General features: G+C 43.9%; 1 protein-coding gene and 1 long non-coding RNA gene across 7 annotated transcripts in view; one reads left to right on the forward strand and one right to left on the reverse strand.

Moving 5' to 3' along the window:
- ANKRD9 (ankyrin repeat domain 9) overlaps positions 1 to 24,072 on the forward strand; it is a 111,781-nt gene extending 87,709 nt beyond the window's left edge. Inside the window, exons 1-2 of one of the 6 annotated variants that reach the window (XM_056545389.1) lie at positions 12,901 to 12,924; positions 21,484 to 24,072. In XM_056545389.1, coding sequence (XP_056401364.1) covers positions 21,530 to 22,417 — 888 coding nt within the window. In that variant the 5' untranslated portion in view covers positions 12,901 to 12,924; positions 21,484 to 21,529 and the 3' untranslated portion in view covers positions 22,418 to 24,072. Of the gene's footprint in view, positions 1 to 12,900; positions 12,925 to 15,060; positions 15,899 to 15,935; positions 16,213 to 18,235; positions 18,362 to 20,950; positions 21,031 to 21,483 lie in introns of those variants that run through there. The other 5 variants (XM_056545386.1, XM_056545384.1, XM_056545385.1 and 2 more) reach the window with 5 other exon arrangements.
- Positions 1 to 27,926, reverse strand: part of LOC130295092 (uncharacterized) — a 68,452-nt gene that overhangs the window by 34,538 nt on the left and 5,988 nt on the right. The window contains exon 2 of the long non-coding RNA XR_008848696.1: positions 24,351 to 24,409. This is a non-coding gene — a long non-coding RNA (uncharacterized LOC130295092). The remainder of the gene's footprint in view (positions 1 to 24,350; positions 24,410 to 27,926) is intronic.

Raw genomic sequence — 27,926 nt, forward strand, 5'->3', positions numbered from 1 at the left:
CAAACCCTTACTAGAACCCTCCCTATAAAATTTGTAACTTTATTAAACTTAATTAAGATATATGACCCCAAACTTGTTAAAATTTGCAGTGGTATGGGGATAATTTTTTGTACTAAAGTGTAAGTGAGCTCACACACTAGGAGGGGGTGTTAGACAGGACTGCAGTGTCTTATTCAATTGCGTACTGTAGCCTCGCAACCCTTGACAAAGCTGATTTGTCAGCGAAACGTCGGGGAGGCCTACGGTCTAAAGTTTTAGTTGGCGTGGTTATAGGGGATTAATACAAATAGAGGTGTGAGGGACAGCGGTGTTTTAGCGGACACTGGAATTACCAGTGGTCCGCAGTACGCAATTGAATAAGACACTGCAGTCCTGTCTAACACCCCCTCCTAGTGTGTGAGCTCACTTACACTTTAGTACTAAAAATTATCCCCATACCACTGCAAATTTTAACAAGTTTGGGGTCATATATTTTAATTAAGTTTAATAAAGTTACAAATTTTATAGGGAGGGTTCTAGTAAGGGTTTGTCCCCGCAAGGGGGTCCCCCCTTAAAGGTTGTTTATTGACAATTTTGCCCTGAATATTCTCAGGGACACATTTTTCATTGGCTAGGAATAAAATAACACTCAGTAAAAACCATTTATGTTACCCCAGATCCGACCCCCCTAAATCCTAAAGCCCCAGACCAGAACCCTAGAAATTAAAAACCCCCAGACCAAAACCGTATTTATCAGACCAGATTAAAACACTCCCTGACCAAACCCCCTAGTGGTTCTTAACCTTGTTGGAGGTGCTGAACCCCACCAGTTTCATATGCGGATTCACCGAACCCCTCTTAATTGGACAAATAAAATTATGTTTTTTTCAAATTCAAAACATAGGAGGTATATATTTAAGTATATATTTATACATAGGAACATATTACACAAAATGAACAAAACCATTAAGATCAAAGAACAAAACCATGAAAACAGGATTTTCACACAAAAACATAATGAATATTTACTGCAAATCAGTGACTTCTGCTGTTGTCTTTCAGAGACCAGTTCAGAAATGCGCGGCTTTACCTTGGCGAGTGCCGCTCTCATGTCATTTTCGCAACAAAGTCTGTTCCTTTTCTTTGTTTTTATGTCCAGCTTCCTGGAAAAGGATTCCTCGCAAAGATTTGTTGTAACAAACGGTATGAAAATCTCCAGAGCTTTCTTAGCAATAATAGGGGACGTTACCATTTGTTGACACCAAAACGTTAGGCGCAGGCAGTGTTCACCCACACGTTAGGCCCTAATGCAGGGGTCCTCAAACTTTTTAAACAGGGGGCCAGTTCACAGTCCCTCAGACCATTGGAGGGTCGGACGCCAGTTTAAAAAAAAAAAAAAAAAAAATGTGAACAAATTCCTATGCACACTTTAAGAACCCCTTTAAGAACGCAGAACAGCTCCCCCCACATTAGGTAGGCAGCACAGTTCCCCCCACATTAGGTAGGCAACACAGTTCCCCCCATATTAGGTTGGCAGCACAGTCCCCCCCACATTAGGTTGGCAGTATAGATCCCACACATTAGGTTGTAGTTCCCCCACATTAGGTTGACAGTATAGTTCCCCCACATTAGGTGCAGTATAGTTCCCCCACATTAGGTTGGCAGTATAGTTCCCCCACATTAGGTTGGCAGTATAGTTCCCCCACATTAAGCTGGCAGTATAGTTCCCCCACATTAAGCTGGCAGTATAGTTCCCCCACATTAGGTGCAATATAGTCCCCCCACATTAGGTGCAATATAGTCCCCCACATTAGGTGCAATATAGTCCCCCACATTAAGCTGGCAGTATGTTCCCCCACATTAGGTTGGCAGTATGTTCCCCCACATTAGGTGCAGTATAGTTCCCCCACATTAGGTTGGCAGTATAGTTCCCCCACATTAGGTTGGCAGTATAGTTCCCCCACATTAAGCTGGCAGTATAGTTCCCCCACATTAAGCTGGCAGTATAGTTCCCCCACATTAGGTGCAATATAGTCCCCCCACATTAGGTGCAATATAGTCCCCCACATTAGGTGCAATATAGTCCCCCACATTAAGCTGGCAGTATGTTCCCCCACATTAGGTTGGCAGTATAGTTCCCCCACATTAGGCCGGCAGTATGTTACCCCACACTAGGTGCAATATAGTCCCCCCACATTAGGTGCAATATAGTCCCCCACATTAAGCTGGCAGTATGTTCCCCCACATTAGGTTGGCAGTATGTTCCCCCACATTAGGTGCAGTATAGTTCCCCCACATTAGGTTGGCAGTATAGTTCCCCCACATTAGGTTGGCAGTATAGTTCCCCCACATTAAGCTGGCAGTATAGTTCCCCCACATTAAGCTGGCAGTATAGTTCCCCCACATTAGGTGCAATATAGTCCCCCCACATTAGGTGCAATATAGTGCCCCACATTAGGTGCAATATAGTCCCCCACATTAAGCTGGCAGTATGTTCCCCCACATTAGATCGACAGTATGTTCCCCCACATTAGGTGCAATATAGTCCCCCACATTAGGCTGGCAGTATGTTCCCCCACATTAGGTTGGCAGTATAGTCCCCCACATTAGGCCGGCAGTATGTTCCCCCACATTAGGTGCAATATAGTCCCCCACATTAAGTTGGCAGTATAGTCCCCCACATTACGTTGGCAGTATAGTCCCCCACATTACGTTGGCAGTATAGTTCCCCCCACATTTGGTGCAGTATGTTCCCCCACAGACATACAGCCTCCAGCCATTCAGTGTTCCGATCACCGCTCCTCGGGTCCGGCCATAGCAGGACGCGCCCCTGGTAAACACTTACCAACTGCCAGCGCGCGTCCTTCTTGCTTCTTCTCCGCGCTCCGTTGCCATGGGCGCACGCATGGGACGTGACGTCCCTGTGTGCGCTAGTTCCCAGCGATCCCCGCATTTTTTAAGTAAACGCGGGGCCGCAGGGACTTAACAGAGGCATCCCTGTGTTCCGAAAGCATCTTTCAGAACACAGGCATGTCCCGAGGCAAAAACACCAGGCGGGCCTCCCCGCCGAACCCCGGAGACTGCCTCACCGAACCCCGGTTCAGAACCACTGCCCTAGATAATAGAATCCCCAGATCAGGCTCCTTAGATTACCCCCAAACCAGACTCCCTACATTATAAGACCCCCAGACCCCCTAGATTATAAACCCCTTCATAACTAGACCCCCTAGATTGTAACACCCCCAGACCAGACCCCCTACATTTTAACAAAGACTAGACCCCCTAGATAAAATACCCAGATCAGACTCCCTAGATTATAACAACCCCAGACCAAACCCCCTAGACAGGTGAAGACTGACACCCACTGACAAGCAGGGCTCTGTACACTGAGGACAAGTGGGGTTCTGTACACTGAGGACAAGTGGGGTTCTGTACACTGAGGACAAGTGGGGTTCTGTACACTGAGGACAAGCCGGGCTCTGTACACTGAGGACAAGTGGGGTTCTGTACACTGAGGACAAGTGGGGTTCTGTACACTGAGGACAAGCGGGGTTCTGTACACTGAGGACAAGCGGGGCTCTGTACACTGAGGACAAGCGGGGCTCTGTACACTGAGGACAAGCGGGGCTCTGTACACTGAGGACAAGCGGGGCTCTGTACGCTGAGGACAAGCGGGGCTCTGTACACTGAGGACAAGCGGGGCTCTGTACACTGAGGACAAGCGGGAGTCTGGACACCATGGACAAGCGGGGCTCTGTACACTGAGGACAAGCGGGGCTCTGTACACTGAAGACAAGCGGGGATCTGTACACCGAGGACAAGCGGGACTCTGGACACTGAGGACAAGCGGGGCTCTGTACACTGAGGACAAGCGGGGCTCTGTACACCGAGGACAAGCGGGGCTCTGTACACCGAGGACAAGCGGGGCTCTGTACACCGAGGACAAGCGGGGCTCTGTACACTGAGGACAAGCGGGGCTCTGTACACTGAGGACAAGCGGGGCTCTGTACACTGAGGACAAGCAGGGCAGGAGGACTGGTCTTCGGCGGCAGCAGTGAACTCGGGCACTGCCGTGCTTAGAAGTGAAGTTCATGTGACCTAAGCACCTCTCTCTGACAGCGGAATAACTGTAACAGCTCCAGTCCCGTGGCGGGCCTGGCTATTTAAAAAAAAAATTCCATTTTTTAGATTTTATATGAGATTTTATATACAATGTCCCAATGGACCGGCTGGTCAGTCCACCCCTGCCCCCAGATTTTATTACTCCTAAATCAGGCTCCTTAGATTATGCCCCCCCCCCCCCCAAACCAGACCTCCTATATTACAAAACCCCTAAAAATATAAAACCCCTTGACCAGATTATAAAATCTCCAGAGAAGACTCCCTAGAATATAACACTCCCAGACCCCCTATATTATTAGCCCCCCCCCCCCCAGACCTCCTATATTATAAGACCCCCAGAACAGGTCCCCTAGACTATAATACCTCCAGACCAGACCCCCTCCCTAGATTATAAAAACTCCTAAAACCCTATATTAAAAATCCCAAAGACCAGACCTCTAAATTATCAGATCAGACCCCTATATAATCACACCCCTCAGATCAGACCCCTATATGACAACACCCCTCACATACATTCATCCAACCCCTAGATTATCAAACACCAAAATAAATTCATACTCCATTATATACCCCATATCAGACCCTTGGATTATTCGACTCCTCAGACTAAATTCCTAAAATATCAGACCCAAGACCAGATCCTTAAATTCATTCTGACCTTAGACCAGAACCTCAAGTTATCAGACCCCTCTATCTGTGTATGGTATTTATGTGGGCACAGTGGTCCAATGGGCAATGCCACAATTCTGGGTATATCCTTAGAGGATACAGTTACACACAATATAGTAAACAGTGAAGCTTGTTCACCCCCCGGTTACTACTGCTGGGCGGACACATTCACCAGTATAAATGGGGAGAGGAGTAGAAGGTAATGTTCACCCTATGGCCAGAGGCGAGCACTAGGAGGGGGGGGGGCAAACATGCATTTGCTATGGGGCCCTAATTTTTTTAAATCTCGCTTGCAAATTTTGGAACAAGAAAAATGATCTTGATCATAAAATATTTTGTAGAACCAAGAGCCAATAACGCCTTTTTGGCAAGAAGTAATTCGTACATGCCAAAAGTAAGGCGCATGCCATTTTTTTCTTGTTGGGAAATGAAAGATGAAACCTGACTAAGGGTTCTGGACTTCACCGCTGTCGTCTGGGCAACTGTGATGTATTCTGTATAATTCTAAAGGTAAAAAACAAAAAAATCGGAGACAAAAAAGTAATTTCTAATAAAGGTGTCATATGTGATTTCTCCATGGGGTGGCAGTAGAGCGCTGTGCAGGACACCGGGGACTGTAAACTATGAAGGTTCTGGTAAGTTGGTGACCAACTTAGCAAAATCATTTACATGGGACTGCAGAACAAGTTCCAAATCATAATGGATGTGCTCCTTAAAGTGATTTCAGTAGTCCGGGTGTCTTGTAACGTTGATGCATTACAGCAGCGGTCTTCAAACTGTGGCCCTCCAGATGTTGCAAAACTACAACTCCCAGCATGCCCGGACAGCCAATGGCTGTCTGGGCATGCTGGGAATTGTAGTTTTGCAACATCTGGAGGGCCACAGTTTGAAGACCCCCCCCAAGCGCCTTAAAACACTGAACTATCCTCCTTTTTGTGCCAACTTGGGATCTCTGTCTGTGATACCCAGTCCAACTTGGCTCCAGCCTCCACTCACCTTTAAAGGGGTACTCCGGTGGAAAACTTTTATTTTTTTAAATCAACTGGTGCCAGAAAGTTAAACAGATTAGTAAATTACTTCTATTAAAAATTCTTAGTCCTTCCAGTACCTATTGGCTGCTGTATACTACAGAGGAAATTCTGCTGACACCTCTGTCCATTTTGGGAACTGTCCAGAGCAGCATATGTTTGCTATGGGGATTTTCTTCTGCTCTGGACAGTTCCTAAAATGGACAGAGGTGTCAGTAGAGAGCACTGTGGTCGTGACAGAAAAGAAATCCCAAATAGAAAATAAATTGTTCTGTAGTATACAGCTGCTAACAAGTACTGAAAGGATTATAAAATTTTATAATTTTGAAATAATTTTAATATCTGTTTAACTTTCTGGTACCAGTTGATTTAAAATAAATAAAGTTTTTCACAGGAGTACCTACCTGCCTTTCACCGCTCACTACATGATGGCTCAGTCAGATATATAACTCATCTCTGACATCATATAGTGAGCGGTTAAAGGCAGGTAGAAAATAGCAACTAGTCCATTTATAAGTCACACACTTTACCTTTTTTGCCTCTTGATTGGCTGAGGCCTCTTAGATTTATTACAGAAATAGCGCAGCAGCACAGAGTATTTCTGGAGGGAACTGTAGTGAGGCAGACTGTCTGAAATACTCTGTGCTGCTGGGAAGCCTACTCCATCTTCTATCTGCCTTTTACCGCCCCCTACATGATGGTACAGTCAGAGATATAAGTTATATTTCACATATAACTAAGTCAGACTGTTCCATCATGTAGGGGGCGGTGAAAGGCAGGTAGAAGATACATACAACTATACAATTCATAAGCCACCCACCTGGCCAGGCCAGTCTGTTTATGTGTCCATGCAGATGCCAACTGAGAAAGCTGGCAGAGAGATCAGGGCACTTCTTCAGCAGGGCTCTGTACACCGAGGACAAGCGGGGCTCTGTACACCGAGGACAGGCAGGGCTCTGTACACCGAGGACAGGCAGGGATCTGTACACCGAGGACAGGCGGGGCTCTGTACACCGAGGAAAGGCGGGGATCTGTACACCGAGGACAAGCGGGGCTCTGTACACCAACGACAAGCGGGGCTCTGTACACGGAGGACAAGCGGGGCTCTGTACACCGAGGACAGGCAGGGATCTGTACACCGAGGACAGGCAGGGATCTGTACACCGAGGACAAGCGGGGCTCTGTACACCGACAACAAGCGGGGCTCTGTACACCGACGACAAGCGGGGCTCTGTACACCGAGGACAGGCGGGGATCTGTACACCGAGGACAGGCGGGGCTCTGTACACCGACGACAAGCGGGGCTCTGTACACCGACGACAGGCGGGGCTCTGTACTCGGAGGACAGGCGGGGCTCTGTACACGGAGGACAGGCGGGGCTCTGTACATCGAGGACAGGCAGGGCTCTGTACACCGAGGACAAGCAGGGCTCTGTACACCGAGGACAGGCAGGGCTCTGTACACCGAGGACAAGCAGGGCTCTGTACACAGTGTACAGAGTTCCGCTTATCCTCAGTGTACAGAGCCCTGCTTGTCCTCAGTGTACAGAGCCCCGCTTGTCCACGGAGGACAAGCGGGGCTCCGTACACTGAGGACAAGCGGGGCCCTGTACACTGAGGACAAGCAGGGCTCTGTACACTGAGGACAAGCGGGGCTCTGTACACTGAGGACAAGCGGGGCCCTGTACACTGAGGACAAGCGGGACCCTGTACACTGAGGACAAGCGGGACCCTGTACACTGAGGACAAGCAGGGCTCCATACACTGAGGACAAGCAGGGCTCTGTACACTGAGGAAAAGCGGGGTTCCGTCCGCCCCTGTCCCCAGCATGCCCTGACATCCTGTGGATCTCCAGCTGCTGCAAAACTACAACTCCTGACATGACCTTAAAAGCCTGCGGATCGTCAGCTATTGCAAAACTACAATGCCCAGTGTATCCTGACAACTTTTGGGATTCCTGGCTGTTGCAGAACTACAATTCCCAGCATGCCCTGACATCCTGTGGATCTACAGCTGCTGCAAAACTACAACTCCTAGCATGCCCTGACAGCCTGGGGATCTTTGGCTAATGCAAAACTACAATGCCTAGTGTGCCCTAAAACCTTGCGTTTGTCAGCTGTTGCAGAACTACTACTCCCAGCATGCCCTGACAGCCTGGACTGCTTCGCCTGCAATGTCTTCTTACCCTCCTTTTCCTCCCTTGCAGATTTGTATTTTTACACAGTACTTAATGTTTACAAACCAATGTGCCTCCAGCTGTTGCAAAAACTACAACTCCAAGCATGCCCGGACAGCCAAAGGCTGTACGGGCATGCTGGAAGTTGTAGTTTTGCAACAGCTGGAGGCACCAGGTTAGGAAACACTTCACTTACCAGTGTCCAAGCTTGCAACAGTTTAAAACGTTTATGATTTACTACTTGCTAACAATCCCAATTTTCCTTGGGCATTTCTTGAATTCTGGGGGAACCTTAGGGGTGGGTTTATGCAAAGTGGGCATTTTTTGGATTTGTTCCTTGGGGGTGTTCCCAGGCAGTTCTGGGGTGGGACTTAAATATCCAGATTTTTGCCTTTAAATACCGTAGTTGTGTTTTTTAATGTATTACAAACTTGCTAGATTTTACAGTCATGGCTGTAAATGTTGACACCCCTGAAATTTTTCAAGAAAATTTTATATTTCTAACAGAAAAGGATTGCAGTAACACATGATTTGCTATTCACATGTTTATTCCCTTTGTGTGAATTGGAACTAAACCAAAAAACAGAGGGAAAAAAGCAAATTGGACATAATGTCACCAAACTCCAAAAATGGGCTGGACAAAATTATTGGCACCCTTTCAAAATTGTGGAAAAATAAGATTGTTTCAAGCATGTGATGCTCCTTTATACTCACCTGGGGCAAGTAACAGGTGTGGGTAATATAAAAATCACACCTGAAAGCAAATAAAAAGGAGAGAAGTTCACTTAGTCTTTGCATCGTGTTTCTGTGTGTGCCACACTAAGCATGGACAACAGAAAGAGGAGAAGAGAACTGTCTGAGGACTTGAGAACCAAAATTGTGGAAAAATATCGACAATCTCGAGATCTTGGTCTTCCAGCAGGACAATGACCCCAAACATTACATCAAAAAGCCCCCAGAAATGGATGGCAACAAAGCGCTGGAGAGTTCTGAAGTGTCAGCAATGAGTCCCGATCTAAATCCCATTGATCACCTGTGGAGAGATCTTAAAATTACTGTTGGGAAAAGGCGCCTTCCAATAAGAGAGACCTGGAGCAGTTTGTAAAGGAAGAGTGGTCCAACATTCCGGCTGAGAGGTGTAAGAAGCTTATTGATGGTTATAGGAAGACACTGATTTCAGTTATTTTTTCCAAAGGGTGTGCGACCAAATATGAAGTTAAGGGGCCAATAATTTTGTCCAGACCATTTTTGGAGTTTGGTGACATTATGTCCAATTTGTTTGTTTTTTTCCCTCCCTTTTTTGGTTTAGTTCCAATCAGGGCTCAAGTCCTGCAGGAACTCATGGGAACGGAGTTCCTGCACTTTTCCCCCAGCAGGAATGCAGTTCCTATTAGGAGGAGTCCTGCAGGACCAGCCCTTAAAGGGTACTCTGCCCCTATACATCTTATCCCCGATCCAAAGGATAGGGGATAAGATGTCTGATTGCAGGGGTCCCGCCACTGGGGACCCCTGTGATCTTGGCTGCGGCACCCCAGACATCCGGTGCACAGAGCAAACTTCGCTCAGTGCCGAATGACTGGCGAAAGGGGGCAGAGGCTCCTGACGTCACAGCCATGCCCCCTCAATGCAAGTCTATGGGAGGGCGGCATGACGGCCATCACGCCCCCTACCATAGACTTGCATTGAGGGGCCATGGCCGTGGCGTCGCGAGCCTTCGGCGCGTCACCCAACACTCTAAGCAAACGCCGGGTGCAGCAGGGAGAACGCGGGGGTCCCCAGCGGCGGGACCCCCATGATCAGACATCTTATCTCCTATCCTTTGAATAGGGGATAAGATGTCTAGGGGCGGAGTACCCCTTTAAGTGAAAATCTTGGGTGAGTTCCCACACTTTTTTTTCCCAGGACTTGACCCCTGGTTCCAATCCACACAAAGGGAATAAACATGTGTATAGCAAAACATGTGTTACTGCAATCCTTTTCTGTGAGAAATACTTCATTTTGTAGAAAAATTTCAGGGGGGACAACATTTACGACCATGACTGTATATGATTAGACATAGGTTTGTGACTGCTCCCACTGGATGTAGTAAATTACCTATTAGAATGGTGAAATCATCAGTAAGGCGACCAATCAGGAATTGGACTGGACTAATAGTAGACATATATATGATTAGTAATTCTACCTTCCCTTTAACCCGGCTTAGGACATGAGATGAAAACGGTCAGGAAATGAATAGGACTTCGAATTATAGACTTATATAATTAGACATAGACCTATGACTGCTCCTACTGGATACAGTAATTGACCAATCAGAGATGGAAACAATCAGCAAGTCGACCAATCAGGAATTGGACTGGACTAATAGTAGACATATATATGATTAGTAATTCTACCTTCCCTTTAACCCGGCTTTGGACATGAGATGGAAACAGTCAGGAAATGAATAGGACATCGAATTATAGACTTATATAATTAGACATAGACCTATGACTGCTCCTACTGGATACAGTAACTGACCAATCAGAGATGGAAACAATCAACAAGTCGACCAATCAGGAATTGGACTGGGCTAGTTATAGACAAATATGATTAGACACAGGCCTTTGACTGCTTCATCTGGATGCAATAAATGACCAACTAAAGATGGAAACCATCAGCAAGTCGACCAATCAGGAATCGGACTGGTCATAGACATATATGATTAGACATAGGAATGTGGATGGAATAAATAACCAACTACCGGAAAAGAAAATCCAACATGGCCGAGAACCAGAAGATCCAGTCGCCATCGTACGTTTCAGTTGACCCCGTCTACCGGTGACTGTTTAGGGAGAGTTCACACCCAGACACTGATAATAAATACACCTGTCAGCAAGCAAACTCCAATGACCTTTGTGCCAAGTCACGAGGCTGAGAAGCCGGCCAAGACTCCTGCAGCGCCGCTTATCTCCGTATAATGTTATCTTACTGCAGGTGAGACATTGACCCAGATCTCGGGACTGTATTAGGTTTCCTGGGTCTGACGCAATCACATGACTTAAAGGGGTATTCCGGTGGAAAATATATATTTTTTAAATCAACTGGTGCCAAAAAGTTAAACAGATTTGTAAATTACTCCAATTAAAAAATCTTAATCCTTCCAGTATTTATTAGCTGCTGAATACTAAATTCTTTTTTTTTTTTTGAACACAGAGCTCTCTGCTGACATCACGAGCACAGTGCTCTCTGCTGACATCTCTGTCCATTTTAGGAACTGTCCAAAACAGCATATGTTTGCTATGGGGATTTCCTTACAGAGATGTCAGCAGAGAGCACTGTGCTCGTGATGTCAGCAGAGAGCTCTGTGTTTCAAACGGAAAAGAATTTCCACTGTAGTATTCAGCAGCTAATAAGTACAGGAAGGATTACGATTTTTCAATAGAAGTGATTTACAAATCTGTTTAACTTTCTGGCACCAGTTGATAATAATAATTTAAAAAAAGTTTTTCACCGGAGTACCCCACCCCTATATAAACTGACACAATATGCTCACCAAATGCTCAAGATCTGTGCTTGCTGTCAATGAATGTGAGCAATTGTCCGGACTGCAGAACATAGGACGGAATCTACAGCATCTTTAGGATGTCTGCCTCTTGACAGTGAATAGAAACAGTGACCTACGTCCAGAAGATGAAGAACTAAAGCAGCGGACTTCAAACTGTGGCCCTCCAGATGTTGCGAAACTGCAACTCCCAGCATGCCCGGACAGCCAACGGCTGTCCGGGCATGCTGGGAAGTGTAGTTTTGCAACATCTGGAGGGCCACAGTTTGAAGACCACTGAAGTAAAGTATATTCATTCTACTGACAGATTTTCTAGTTTGATGTAAGAAAAGAATAATTGTTCCATAATAAAGGTTCTGCAACTTTCTATTATACTTTCTGTTACAATCCCTTATTTTCAATACCTCTGCTTGCTCTCAGAGAATAGAATCCTGGAATCAGGAATCCTTCTTTACATTAAAGGGGTACTCATGTGGAAAATGTTTTTGTTTTGTTTTTTAAATCAAATGGTGCCAGAAAGTTAAACAGATTTGTAAATTACTTCTATGTAAAAATCTTAACCTTTCCAGTACTTATCAACTGCTGTATGCTCCACAGGAAGTTCTTTTCTTTTTTCAATTTCCTTTCTGTCTGACCACAGTGCTCTCTGCTGACACCTCTGTCCATCTTAGGAACTGTCCAGAGTAGGAGCAAATCCATAGCAAACCTCTCCTGCTCTGGACAGTTCCTGACATGGACAGAGGTGTCAGCAGAGAGCACTGTGGTCAGGCAGAAAGGAAATTCAAAAACAAAAGAACTTCCTGTGGAGCATACAGCAGCTGATAAGTACTGGAAGGGTTAAGATTTTTACATAGAAGTAATTTACAAATCTGTTTAACTTTCTGGCACCAGTTGATTAAAAAAGAAAATGTTTTCCATGGGAGTACCCCTTTAAACAATGGTTAAGGCTGGGCTTCCCCTTGAAGTTCTACTTTTGCCCAGTGGAGGGAGCAATAAGGACCGTTTTATATATTCGTCCAGATAATCTCTACAATGAATAGTATCCCAAAAAGTGCAAATGTAGCCATTAGATGGCGATCAGAGGTCAAGTTAGGTTGGGGTCAGAAAATGAAGAGTCATTGAAGGGACATAAATGCCTCCGGGGCAGTACCCAGCCGAGGAATGTCAGGGAGTTGTCAGGGTAATAGCTTGGCTTGTGGCATATAACCTGTCATTACATAGAGGATGGCATTACACAACACACAGCAATCTGTTTGTCCTTCTAGAACAATAGCAGGGATGGTGTGTACACCGCCACCACCTGTGTGTCAGTCACAAAACATCTCCGCACATGTCTCCAGGCGACAACATCCAGAGGTGACACGTGGGACACATGACGCGTCCGGAGAGAAGGAGTCAAGTTTGTTGACGGTGATAATTGTTATTATATTCTTGTATATAGAAGCAGTATTATAGTAGTTATATTCTTGTATATAGGAGCAGTATTATAGTAGTTATATTCTTGTATATAGGAGCAGTATTATAGTAGTTATATTCTTGTCTATAGGAGCAGTATTATAGTAGTTATATTCTTGTATATAGGAGCAGTATTATAGTAGTAATATTCTTGTATATAGGGGCAGTATTATAGTAGTTATATTCTTGTATATAGCAGTATTATAGTAGTTATATTCTTGTATATAGGAGGCAGTATTATAGTAGTTATATTCTTGTATATAGGGGACAGTATTATAGTAGTTATATTCTTGTATATAGGAGCAGTATTATAGTAGTTATATTCTTGTATATATGAGCAGTATTATAGTAGTTATATTCTTGTATATAGGAGACAGTATTATAGTAGTTATATTCTTGTATATAGGGGACAGTATTATAGTAGTTATATTCTTGTATATAGGAGCAGTATTATAGTAGTTATATTCTTGTATATATGAGCAGTATTATAGTAGTTATATTCTTGTATATAGGAACAGTATTATAGTAGTTATATTCTTGTATATAGGAGCAGTATTATAGTAGTTATATTCTTGTATATAGGAGCAGTATTATAGTAGTTATATTCTTGTATATAGGAGCAGTATTATAGTAGTTATATTCTTGTATATAGGAGCAGTATTATAGTAGTTATATTCTTGTATATAGGAGTAGTATTATAGTAGTTATATTCTTGTATATAGGAGCAGTATTATAGTAGTTATATTCTTGTATATAGGGGCAGTATTTTAGTAGTTATATTCTTGTACATAGGAGCAGTATTATAGTAGCTATATTCTTGTATATAGGAGCAGTATTATAGTAGTTATATTCTTGTATATAAGAGCAGTATTATAGTAGTTATATTCTTGTATATAGGAGCAGTATTATAGTAGTTATATTCTTGTATATAGGAGGCAGTATTATAGTAGTTATATTCTTGTATATAGGAGCAGTATTATAGTAGTTATATTCTTGTATATAGGAGCAGTATTATAGTAGTTATATTCTTGTACATAGGAGCAGTATTATAGTAGTTATATTCTTGTACATAGGAGCAGTATTATAGTAGTTATATTCTTGTATATAGGAGCAGTATTATAGTAGTTATATTCTTGTATATAGGAGGCAGTATTATAGTAGTTATATTCTTGTATATAGGAGCAGTATTATAGTAGTTATATTCTTGCACATAGGAGGCAGTATTATACTAGTTATATTCTTGTATATAGGGGGCAGTATTATAGTATTATATTCTTGTATATAGGAGCAGTATTATAGTAGTTATATTCTTGTATATAGGAGCAGTATTATAGTAGTTATATTCTTGTACATAGGAGGCAGTATTATAGTAGTTATATTCTTGTATATAGGGGGCAGTATTATAGTAGTTATATTATTGTATATAGGGGCAGTATTATAGTAGTTATATTCTTGTATATAGGAGCAGTATTATAGTAGTTATATTCTTGTATATAGGAGCAGTATTATAGTAGTTATATTCTTGTATATAGGAGCAGTATTATAGTAGTTATATTCTTGTATATAGGAGCAGTATTATAGTAGTTATATTCTTGTATATAGGAGCAGTATTATAGTAGTTATATTCTTGTATATAGGAGCAGTATTATTGTAGTTATATTCTTGTATATAGGAGGGCATGGTCTGTGTGTATACATATATTGTGTAGTGCAAACTATGTAAGTAAATGATAGATCCCTTTGATTGTCCTTTGTGGACATTACTGACACCATCATGATCAGGGATGTCCTATATATTCACCATCCAGTTGTATTGTATCCTCCCCTCTGGCAGGTGATGAATAATGATGAGTAATAATAATAATAATAATAACAAGGAGGATCCGCAGACACTTCTTATTATCTTCACCCTCCTCGGACAGTTGTATGTGACGTCATCCGGCAGGGCCCCTCCTCCCTCACGTCACTAGGATACACAACATTATCTATCGCTCAAGCACAGAAAACTTTCTTGGAGACTTTTCAAACTCTGACGTCACATTTCCGGGGGGAGGGGCTGAGCGCGGCCAATGGAAACGGAGCCGCCTGACCCTGCAGCCAATCAGCGCGGAGCGGACAGTTCCCCGGTGCTGACGACCTTCAGGACTGTGGAATAAAAATGCCCGGAGGAGACAACAAGTGTTTGCTGGAGAGGGGCCCCGAGAGGCGGACGGGAGAGCCCGGGAGCGGCCCTGCAGAGCCATAGAGCAGAACTGCAGAGCAATAGATATAGTGCAGAGATAGAGATCAGAACTGCAGAGCAATAGATATAGTGCAGAGATAGAGATCAGAACTGCAGAGCAATAGATATAGTGCAGAGATAGAGAGCAGAACTGCAGAGCAATAGATAGAGCAGAGCTATACAGTAACACAAAGCAGAGCAAAACATATAGAGCAGAACTGCAGAGCAATACATACACACAGTGCAGAGCCATACAGTCCATTCAGTGACACAGTGCAGAGCCATTCAGTGACACAGTGCAGAGCCACAGTCCATTCAGTGACACAGTGCAGAGCCATACAGTCCATTCAGTGACACAGTGCAGAGCCATACAGTCCATTCAGTGACACAGTGCAGAGCCATTCAGTGACACAGTGCAGAGCCACAGTCCATTCAGTGACACAGTGCAGAGCCATTCAGTGACACAGTGCAGAGCCATTCAGTGACACAGTGCAGAGCCATACAGTCCATTCAGTGACACAGTGCAGAGCCATTCAGTGACACAGTGCAGAGCCATACAGTCCATTCAGTGACACAGTGCAGAGCCATTCAGTGACACAGTGCAGAGCTCTAGCTCCCAGGTGCTGGCGCAGCCATAGACCAGCTGCAGAACCACAAGTCAGAGATCTGCAATGACGGCGCAAGGATCCTGAGGTGAGAGCAAGGAGAGGTGAGTACAGAGCCGCCCGGTGTGTACAGCGCCCCGCTCACCTACCTCCCCTCCATTATTGATGGTCAGTAAGTGATATCCTGGCAGCAGTGTGTGTGTGTCTGGCATCTCCCAGTGAGTTATGACTGCAGGGGTGGCGGTGTCTGTGCAGCTTCTTCCCTCCAGCATAAATCTGCTGCTAAATATAATGTGTGTAAAGTGCTGCAGCCGCCCCCTCCCCCCATGTGATGAGGTTAGAGGCGCCCACTCCTTACACTGCACTGTGCATGCTGAGCTGGAGGACCTACAGATGGCCATACATGAATGCTCACTCTGTGTGTGCATGCACTGACCTGTAGAGATTATCGCAGGTGTCCAGTGTATAGTATGGAGGTCCCTTGTATTCTCTATATATATGATGGATGATATATAAGTGATGGGATGCTTCCTCCCTCTGTAGTGTCCTGGTCTCTAATGTATATATTGGTGCAGTGATCCTCATATATTACAATAAGGACTAATCCTATAGGGTATATGCTTGTGTAGTGTAAGTGTATTCACTCCCCCTATACTGTATATACTAATGTACGGACCCCCAAAGTGTATAAACTAATGTCCTGGTCTCTAATGTATAGATTGGTGCAGTGATCCTCATATATTACAATAAGGACTAATCCTATAGGGTATATGCTTGTGTAGTGTTAGTGTATTCACTCCCCCTATACTGTATATACTAATGTACGGACCCCCAATGTGTATAGACTAGTGTCCTGGTCTCTAATGTATAGATTGGTGCAGTGATCCTCATATATTACAATAAGGACTAATCCTATAGGGTATATGCTTGTGTAGTGTTAGTGTATTCACTCCCCCTATACTGTATATACTAATGTACGGACCCCCAATGTGTATAAACTAATGTCCTGGTCTCTAATGTATAGATTGGTGCAGTGATCCTCATATATTACAATAAGGACTAATCCTATAGGGTATATGCTTGTGTAGTGTTAGTGTATTCACTCCCCCTATACTGTATATACTAATGTACGGACCCCCAATGTGTATAGACTAGTGTCCTGGTCTCTAATGTATAGATTGGTGCAGTGATCCTCATATATTACAATAAGGACTAATCCTATAGGGTATATGCTTGTGTAGTGTTAGTGTATTCACTCCCCCTCTACTGTATATACTAATGTACGGACCCCCAAAGTGTATAGACTAGTGTCCTGGTCTCTAATGTATAGATTGGTGCAGTGATCCTCATATATTACAATAAGGACTAATCCTATAGGGTATATGCTTGTGTAGTGTTAGTGTATTCACTCCCCCTATACTGTATATACTAATGTACGGACCCCCAATGTGTATAGACTAGTGTCCTGGTCTCTAATGTATAGATTGGTGCAGTGATCCTCATATATTACAATAAGGACTAATCCTATAGGGTATATGCTTGTGTAGTGTTAGTGTATTCACTCCCCCTATACTGTATATACTAATGTACGGACCCCCAAAGTGTATAGACTAGTGTCCTGGTCTCTAATGTATAGATTGGTGCAGTGATCCTCATATATTACAATAAGGACTAATCCTATAGGGTATATGCTTGTGTAGTGTAAGTGTATTCACTCCCCCTATACTGTATATACTAATGTACGGACCCCCAAAGTGTATAGACTAGTGTCCTGGTCTCTAATGTATAGATTGGTGCAGTGATCCTCATATATTACAATAAGGACTAATCCTATAGGGTATATGCTTGTGTAGTGTTAGTGTATTCACTCCCCCTATACTGTATATACTAATGTACGGACCCCCAAAGTGTATAAACTAGTGTCCTGGTCTCTAATGTATAGATTGGTGCAGTGATCCTCATATATTACAATAAGGACTAATCCTATAGGGTATATGCTTGTGTAGTGTTAGTGTATTCACTCCCCCTCTACTGTATATACTAATGTACGGACCCCCAAAGTGTATAGACTAGTGTCCTGGTCTCTAATGTATAGATTGGTGCAGTGATCCTCATATATTACAATAAGGACTAATCCTATAGGGTATATGCTTGTGTAGTGTAAGTGTATTCACTCCCCCTATACTGTATATACTAATGTACGGACCCCCAAAGTGTATAAACTAATGTCCTGGTCTCTAATGTATAGATTGGTGCAGTGATCCCCAATCAGGGTGCCTCCAGCTGTTACAAAACTACAACTTCCAGACACTGGGGGAGATTTATCAAAACCTGTCCAGAGGAAAAGCTGCTGAGTTGCCCATAGCAACCAATCAGATCACTGCTTTCATTTCTGAAAAGGCCTCAAAAATGAAAGCAGCGATCTGATTGGTTGCCATGGGCAACTGGTCAACTTTTCCTCTGGATGATTTTGATAAATCTCCTCCATTGTCTTTAGTTTGTGACTAATTTCAGTGTATTGTTACCCCTATGGTGTTTATACTGGTGTAATGTACTATAATGCATAGGTTGGTGCAGTATAATATATAGCCCATACTGTATATATACTAAGGGGATCATTCTATCAATATATACAGTATGGGGGGGATCATTCTATCAATATATACAGTATGGGGGGGATCATTCTATCTGTATATACAGTATGGGGGGGATCATTCTATCTGTATATACAGTATGGGGGGATCATTCTATCTGTATATACAGTATGGGAGGATCATTCTATCTGTATATACAGTATGGGAGGATCATTCTATCTGTATATACAGTATGGGAGGATCATTCTATCTGAATATACAGTATAGGGGGATCATTCTATCAGTATATACAGTATGGGGGGATCATTCTATCTGTATATACAGTAGGGGGATCATTCTATCTGTATATACAGTATGGGGGGATCATTCTATCAGTATATACAGTATGGGGATCATTCTATCAGTATATACAGTATGGGGATCAATCAGTATATACAGTAGGGGGATCATTCTATCTGTATATACAGTATGGGGATCAATCAGTATACAGTATACAGTATGGGGATCATTCTATCTGTATATACAGTATGGGGATCATTCATTCAGTATATACAGTATGGGGATCATTCTATCAGTATATACAGTATGGGGATCAATCAGTATATACAGTAGGGGGATCATTCTATCTGTATATACAGTATGGGGGGATCATTCTATCAGTATATACAGTATGGGGATCATTCTATCAGTATATACAGTATGGGGATCAATCAGTATATACAGTAGGGGGATCATTCTATCTGTATATACAGTATGGGGATCAATCAGTATACAGTATACAGTATGGGGATCATTCTATCTGTATATACAGTATGGGGATCATTCATTCAGTATATACACTATAGGATCATTCAGTCAGTATATACACCATAGGATCATTCTATTAGTATATACACTATGGGGATCATTCAGTCAATATATACACTATAGGATCATTCTATTAGTATATACACTATGGGGATCATTCTATCAGTATATACAGTATGGGGATCATTCATTCAGTATATACACTATAGGATCATTCTATTAGTATATACACTATGGGGATCATTCAGTCAGTATATACACTATAGGATCATTCTATTAGTATATATACTATGGGGATCATTCATTCAGTATATACACTATAGGATCATTCAGTCAGTATATACACCATAGGATCATTCTATTAGTATATACACTATGGGGATCATTCAGTCAATATATACACTATAGGATCATTCTATTAGTATATACACTATGGGGATCATTCTATCAGTATATACAGTATGGGGATCATTCATTCAGTATATACACTATAGGATCATTCTATTAGTATATATACTATGGGGATCATTCAGTCAGTATATACACTATAGGATCATTCTATTAGTATATATACTATGGGGATCATTCATTCAGTATATACACTATAGGATCATTCTATTAGTATATATACTATGGGGATCATTCATTCAGTATATACACTATAGGATCATTCTATTAGTATATATACTATGGGGATCATTCATTCAGTATATACACTATAGGATCATTCTATTAGTATATATACTATGGGGATCATTCATTCAGTATATACACTATAGGATCATTCTATTAGTATATATACTATGGGGATCATTCATTCAGTATATACACTATAGGATCATTCTATTAGTATATATACTATGGGGATCATTCATTCAGTATATACACTATAGGATCATTCTATTAGTATATACACTATGGGGATCATTCTATTAGTATATACACTATGGGGATCATTCTATTAGTATATACACTATGGGGATCAGTCAGTCAGTATATACACTATAGGATCATTCTATTAGTATATACACTATGGGGATCATTCACTCAGTATATACACTATAGGATCATTCTATTAGTATATACACTATAGGATCATTCACTCAGTATATACACTATAGGATCATTCTATTAGTATATACACTATGGGGATCATTCAGTCAGTATATACACTATAGGATCATTCTATTAGTATATACACTATGGGGATCATTCTAATAGAATGGTCCCCACAGTGTATATATTGATAGAATGTTCCCCATAGTATATATAACAGTGTTTCCCAACCAGGGTGCCTCCAGATGTTGCAAAACTACAACTCCCAGCATTCTTCTACAACCCCCATCGTGCCCTAGGATCATGGGAGTTGTAGCCCCAGGTTGGAGAACACTACTAGAGTAATAAACCCCTTTATTACAAGGAATGATGGGAGTTGTAGGTTTACCACAGCCGGAGAGCCACAGTTTTGAGGAACATTGCTAAGAAACCCACTAGTATTATTGATGTATTGACCCCCCCCCCCCCCCCTATACTGTATATACTAATGTATGACCCCCCATAGTATATATACTTGTGTAATAATCTCCTCCCGTGCAAATATCGGTGCAATAATCCCATAGGGGGAGATTTATCAAAACCTGTCCAAAGGAAAAGTTGTCCAGTTGCCCATAGCAACCAATCAGATCGCTTCTTTCATTTTTCACAGGCCTCTTTAAAAATGAAAGTAACGATCTGATTGGTTGCTATGGGCAACTGCACCACTCTGTGCGCAGGTTTTGATAAATCTCCCCCATAGTGTATACTCCAGGGTAACGATCCTCGCAGTGATTTTTATGGTTGGTATAATGGTGTAATTACATCCATAGTGTTAATGCTAGTGCAGTGTTTCCCAGCCTGTTGTCCGGGCATGCTGGGAGCTGTAGTTTTGCAACAGCTGGAGACACCCTAGTTAGGAAACACTGTGCTAGTGTAACGATTCCTTGTAATGTGTGTGTGTATATATATATATATATATATTGATGCACTAGTTTCCCACTAGTGTGTTTCTCAACCAGGGCACCTCCAGGTGTTGCAAAACTACAACTCTCAGCATGCCCGGACAGCCAAAGGCTGTCCGGGCATGCTGGGAGTTGTAGTTTTGCAACAGCTGGAGGCGCCCTGGTTGGTCCTGTATGATTTGAACAGGTACCACAGTAGTACATGATCACAGTGTGTATGGGGTGAGGTTATAGCGCCCCCTCACTGTCCTGGATAAACGTTTACCTGCCTACTTTTTTTTCCCATTTTAGAGGTACAGCTGGTACAAAGGGAGACTCTGGACCTGCTAATGCCAAGATGCCTGGCACGACTCAATGGGAACCCCGCTCGCCGGAGTACCAGTCTCAGAAGCAATGCAACAAGACCTCATTTGCCTTCTACCAGGCGGTGCGGGACCTGTACCCAGTGTGGGTCCTGGAGGACATGCGGCTCATGGACGTGTTGCACTGGGAGGAAGGGGGCATAGTCAGCTCGTACACACCCTCCGAGGCCCTGCTTTACGCCCTGGTACACGATCACCTGCCTTACGCCCGCTACCTGCTCACACACTTCCCCAACGACGCCCTGGCCGTGCCAAGCAAGAGCTTCGGCTGCTGCCAGTCGGGAGCTCCTCACCTCAGCATGGCGGTGCGCTACAACCGGCTGCAGATCCTGCAGGAGATCCTGCGCACCCTCCGGACATTGCCTTCCAAAAGCCGGACTGCCTACGTCAACCAGCGGGGGTGCCAGCGGGTGGAGGGCGGCAAGACCCCTCTGCACCTCGCTTGTGAACTGCAGCGGGTCGAATGTCTCACTTTGTTGCTGGGGCACGGAGCCTGCCCGTACGTTAAGGACTGCGAAGGCAAAACCCCTCTAGACCTCCTGCTGCAACTAATCCGGGACAGTCCGCAGGATATGCGCCTTAAGAGGCAGTGCCTGGACACTGTGCTCCTGTACATGCCGGGAGGGGTGCCCTTCTGCACCAGGCAGCGGCTCCGGGAGGAGGAGGGCACACCCTGGCAGGAGTTGCTGGGGCAGGACTTATACAGATGGCTAGCTGGCACCACTCCCTGTACCCTGTTTACTATGTCTATGCAGACGCTGCTCAGAGCCCTCCCTGCTGACAGGTTCCCGGAGGCCCTAGAGGAGATTTCCCTCCCGGACTTCTTAAGACCCCTCGCCTTACAGAAGCAATTCCTGAAATAGAACCATGTATACTTAGGAGGGGGGTGGGTATCCCAGCTCCCCCTGCGTGTAGCTTGCATGTCCCATGCCTATAGAGCAGTGTTTCCCAACCAGGGTGCCTCCAGCTGTTGCAAAAGCACAACTCCCAGCATGCTGGGACTTGTAGTTTTGCAACAGCTGCAGGCACCCTGGTTGGGAAACACTGCTCTATAGGGAGACATACACTTTACAAACAACTTCTCCCATGTTCATTGCCGTCAGCTCACAGTGACTTATGACTTAACAGATGCCCGGCTTAGCACTGGGGCGGTATTATATCTTAAAGAGGATATCTAGGAATAGAAAAAAAAAACTAAGCTACTTTCTTACAAAAACAGCACCACACCTCTCCTCAGGTTGGGTGTGGTATTGCAACTTGGCGCCATTCATTTCAATGGAACAGAGCTGCAATACCACATGCAACCTGAGAACAGGGGTGGCGCTGTTTTTGAAGGAGAGAAGCTCTGACCACATTTCCACATCTGTAGGTGCCTCCTGCTCTAAGCCTAACATTGATTAAACTACGGGGCAGCAATGGGATCAATTGTCTATGACAGTGTTTCCCAACCTGGGTGCCTCCAGCTGTTGCAAAACTACAACTCCCAGCAAGCACTGACAGGCTTAAGGCATGCTGGGAGTTGTAGTTTTGCAACAACTGGAGGCAGTCTGGTGTGGAAACACTGGTCTGATATCCATGTCCTGTGTCTCAGAGTTTCACCCCCATGCTTTATACTGCAGCTCTGCTTGTTCTGTCAGGCTGCTGTATATTCATTTAAAGGGATATTTCAGTCTTATGGCATAGCACTAGTGATGCAAATTTGGTTGTGCATAAAACAGAAGGGTCGGTTTCACAGTAGCGGAATATGTATGTATTTTCATGGCTGCGTTACGGGCGCAAGGTCATCCATCCTGCGGTCAGGACGAGATTGCGGCTGTAAAATGGCGCAAAAAAAAAAAATGCATCTATATTACGGTTAATGTGAGTCCATATATATCCAGGATTACAAAAAAATAAATAAAAATAGCTGATTCTTCCCAAAAAACAGCGCCACCCCTGTCCTCAGGTTGTGTATGGTATTACAACTCGGTTCCATTCACTTCAATAGGAACTAAGCTGCAATACCACACACGACCTGAGGACAGGGGGTGGTGCTTTTTCTGGAAGAAATCAGCTCTGTTTTAACCTCTTTAAAAGGGTGTTCTTTTAGTTAGCATTTTATGTTGCTCCCAACCCTCACGGATTTTTATATAGCTTTTTTCGACAGTCCAAAAATTCTGAATATTTCGTAGAATAAAAGATATTTTATTGCACAATTTTACCTTTGAGGAGACGCATAACCCCCATACATCAGAATGTAGTCCTCACGAGGACTTGTAGCTTTTTTTTTCAATATATGATTGTTGCATCATTTGCACTTCAGTGTTTTTTTTTTGTTTTTTTTTAAACCCTTTTATTATTATAGTTTTATGTTCATTTTATACAATATCAAGGACTAAGCTAACTGGGAGTACTGGTATTGGACTGGTACATTGGATTTGGTGGACAGGGATGGCGCCCCTATAACCTTGACGGACCCCTCCCAGCCATGCACATCTCAGGGTCTAGGACAGTGTTTCCCAACCAGTGTGCCTCCAGCTGTTGCAAAACTACAACTCCCAGCATGCCCGGACAGCCTTCGGCTGTCCGGGCATGCTGGGAGTTGTAGTTTTGCAACAGCTGGAGGCACACTAGTTGGGAAACACTGGCCTAGGACATATAAGCTTGCACTCTTTCCTGGTGGTGCATTTTCTGTAGGACGTGGAGATGCATCGTACTGAAAAGCACTTTACAAAACTATATATATATATATATATATATATATATATATATATATATATATATATATATATATATATATAGTGTCTGGAGACTGACCTGTTTACCTCAGAAGTATTTGGGTACTGTACTTTAATTTATTGGTTGTCTTCATTTTGCTGAAAAATAAAAATAAGAGACCTTCATGTGGCGTTATTACTTGGGGGTAACATACTCAGCATTGCACTGGGGTTTATCTAGTTGCTTAAAGGGGTCTTCTGGTAAATAGTATTTAAATAAAACTATCACCCCAAGATATGTAACTAAATAATATGGTGATATTTTACTGGCTTTAGCATGTTTTTATGTGCTTCATCCTGACAGCAAGTTGTGTAGTCCCCTCATTGTCAGTTTGGTGTTGTCTCAGCAGCTCCCAGTTTCCTCCCTCTCTCCTGACAGACAACACTACAGTAACAATGAGAGGACTACACAACTTCCTGTCAGGAGAGAGGGAGGAGCTGGGGAGATACTGAGACAACACCACACTGACAATGAGTGGACTACACAGCTTCCTGTCAGGAGAGAGGGAGGAGTCGGGGAGCTGCTGAGACAACGCCACACTGATCATGAGAAGCCTACATGACTTTGTAAGGAGAGAGGGAGAAGCTGCTGAGACAACACCACACTAACAATGATCAGATTATACAACTTCCTTTCGGAAAAAGAGGGAGAAGCTGGGGTGTTGCTTAGACAACACCACAGTAACAATGAGAAGACTACACAACTTCCTAAGCAACACCCCAGCTTCTCCCTCTTTTTCCGACAGGAAGTTGTATAATCTGATCATTGTTAGTGTGGTGTTGTCTAAGCAGCTTCTCCCTGTCTACTGACAAAGTTGTGTAGTCTTCTCATGGTCAGTGTGGTGTTGTCTCAGCAGCTCCCGACTCCTCCCCCTCTCCTGACAGAAAGCTGTGTAGTTCACTCATTGTCAATGTGGTGTTGTCTCAGTATCTCCTCAGCTCCTTCCTCTCTCCTGACAGGAAGTTATGTAGTCCTCTCATTGTCAGTGTGGTGTTGTCTGCAGCTCCCTAGCTCCTCCTCCTCTCCTAACAGGATGTTGTGTAGTCCTCTCTTTTCAGTGTGGTATTGTCTGCAGCTCCTCAGCTCTTCCCCCTCTCATGTCAGGAAGTTGTATAGTCCTAACATTGTCAGTGTGGCGTTGTCTCTGAATTCCCCCCCCCCCCCCCTCTCCTGAGACAACGCATCATCCTCAGAAGGCATGGCTTGTCTCTAAGCTGGAGCTCTGGCCCTTGAGTGATGTCATCCCCCCTGACCAGCCCCTACAGCTACATCACCATCTTTCTGTCATACGGACATTTACAAATATATCTGTATTGGGACATTTAAGAAAAATGAGGGGTGGTTACAGCATACTGCTTTGTGCTGAGCAATGCCACAGGCAGAGGAGCAGACGGAGTGACAAGCAGGTGCTGCAACCTCACTGTGCAATAGTCTAGAAGGGTGAAGGACTGGCAGGAGTTCTGTGGGAGAGGAGTAGACAAGGTGAGCGCTGTAATAAAGATCTGAGGGAAAGCAATGCATTATGGGAAATGTAGTACTTAGCAACCACAGACACACAACACAGATTTTGGTGGTTTTAGACCTGGGGCAGACAGGTAAACAATGCTATATGGTTCTGCAGCGTTTTAATGTTTTTTACCTGACGTCTGAGAATCCCATTATATAGCAATCCATGAGAGAGTGATATGAGCAAATAAACACAAGAATATGGGGGCTCAACCCCTATATCAGAGAACATATCAGGGTGCAGAGCAGTCTATCCCAATAACAAAAAAAAAGGATATACTAAAGTGTAATGCAAACCTATCAGTGACAACAACATTCTGTATGAAATATTAGACTTTATTAGCAAATAATATACAAATATACATAGATACAAAACAGACACAATACAATGAAAACAATTAAAACTGCTCTAACCAGAACAGCCTCCTACGGAAACATGAGGGGGGGGGGGGGGTGTTACCAACCTCAAGAGGGCCCGTGTACGTAAATGATGGCGGGCGCATGTACAGAAATGATGGCGGGCGCATGTACATAAATTATGGCGGGCGCGTGTACGTAAATGATGGCGGGCGCGTGTACATAAATGATGGCGGGCGCGTGTACATAAATGATGGCGGGCGCATGTACATAAATGATGGTGGGCGCATGTACATAAATGATGGCGGGCCCATGTACATAAATGATGGCGGGCGCATATACATAAATGATGGCGGGCGCATGTACATAAATGATGGCGGGCGCATATACATAAATGATGGCGGGCCCGTGTACATAAATGATGGCAGGCGCATATACATAAAATGATGGCAGGCGCATTTACGTAAATGATGGCGGGCGCATGTATGTAAATGATGGCGGCCGCATATACATAAATGATGGCGGGCGCATATACATAAAATGATGGCAGGCGCATTTACGTAAATGATGGCGGGCGCATGTATGTAAATGATGGCGGCCGCATATACATAAATGATGGCGGGCGCATGTACATAAATGATGGCGGGTGCATGTACATAAATGATGGCGGGCCCATGTACATAAATGATGGCGGGCCCATGTACATAAATGATGGGTGGTGCATGTACATAAATGAATGCGGGCGCATGTATATAAATGATGGCGGGCCCATGTACATAAATGATGGCGGGCGCGTGTACATAAATGATGGCGGGCGCATATACATAAATGATGGCGGGCACATGTACATAAATGATGGCGGGCCCATGTACATAAATGATGGTGGGCGCATGTACATAAATGATGGCGGGCGCGTGTACATAAATGATGGCGGGCGCGTGTACATAAATGATGGCGGGCGCATGTACATAAATGATGGCGGGCGCATGTACATAAATGATGGTGGGCGCATGTACATAAATGATGGCGGGCCCATGTACATAAATGATGGCGGGCGCATATACATAAATGATGGCGGGCGCATGTACATAAATGATGGCGGGCGCATATACATAAATGATGGCGGGCCCGTGTACATAAATGATGGCAAGCGCATATACATAAAATGATGGCAGGCGCATTTACGTAAATGATGGCGGCCGCATATACGTAAATGATGGCGGGCGCATGTACATAAATGATGGCGGGTGCATGTACATAAATGATGGCGGGCCCATGTACATAAATGATGGCGGGCCCATGTACATAAATGATGGCGGGCCCATGTACATAAATGATGGGTGGTGCATGTACATAAATGAATGCGGGCGCATGTATATAAATGATGGCGGGCCCATGTACATAAATGATGGCGGGCGCGTGTACATAAATGATGGCGGGCGCATATACATAAATGATGGCGGGCTCATGTACATAAATGATGGCGGGCCCATGTACATAAATGATGGTGGGCGCATGTACATAAATGATGGCGGGCGCATGTACATAAATGATGGCGGGCGCATGTACATAAATGATGGCGGGCCAATGTACATAAATGATGGCGGGCCCATGTACATAAATGATGGTGGGCGCATGTACATAAATGATGGCGGGCGCATGTACATAAATGATGGCGGGCGCATGTACATAAATGATGGCGGGCCAATGTACATAAATGATGGCGGGCCCATGTACATAAATGATGGTGGG

Source organism: Hyla sarda, chromosome 11 (assembly GCF_029499605.1).
Source record: "Hyla sarda isolate aHylSar1 chromosome 11, aHylSar1.hap1, whole genome shotgun sequence".
Lineage (NCBI taxonomy): Eukaryota > Metazoa > Chordata > Amphibia > Anura > Hylidae > Hyla > Hyla sarda.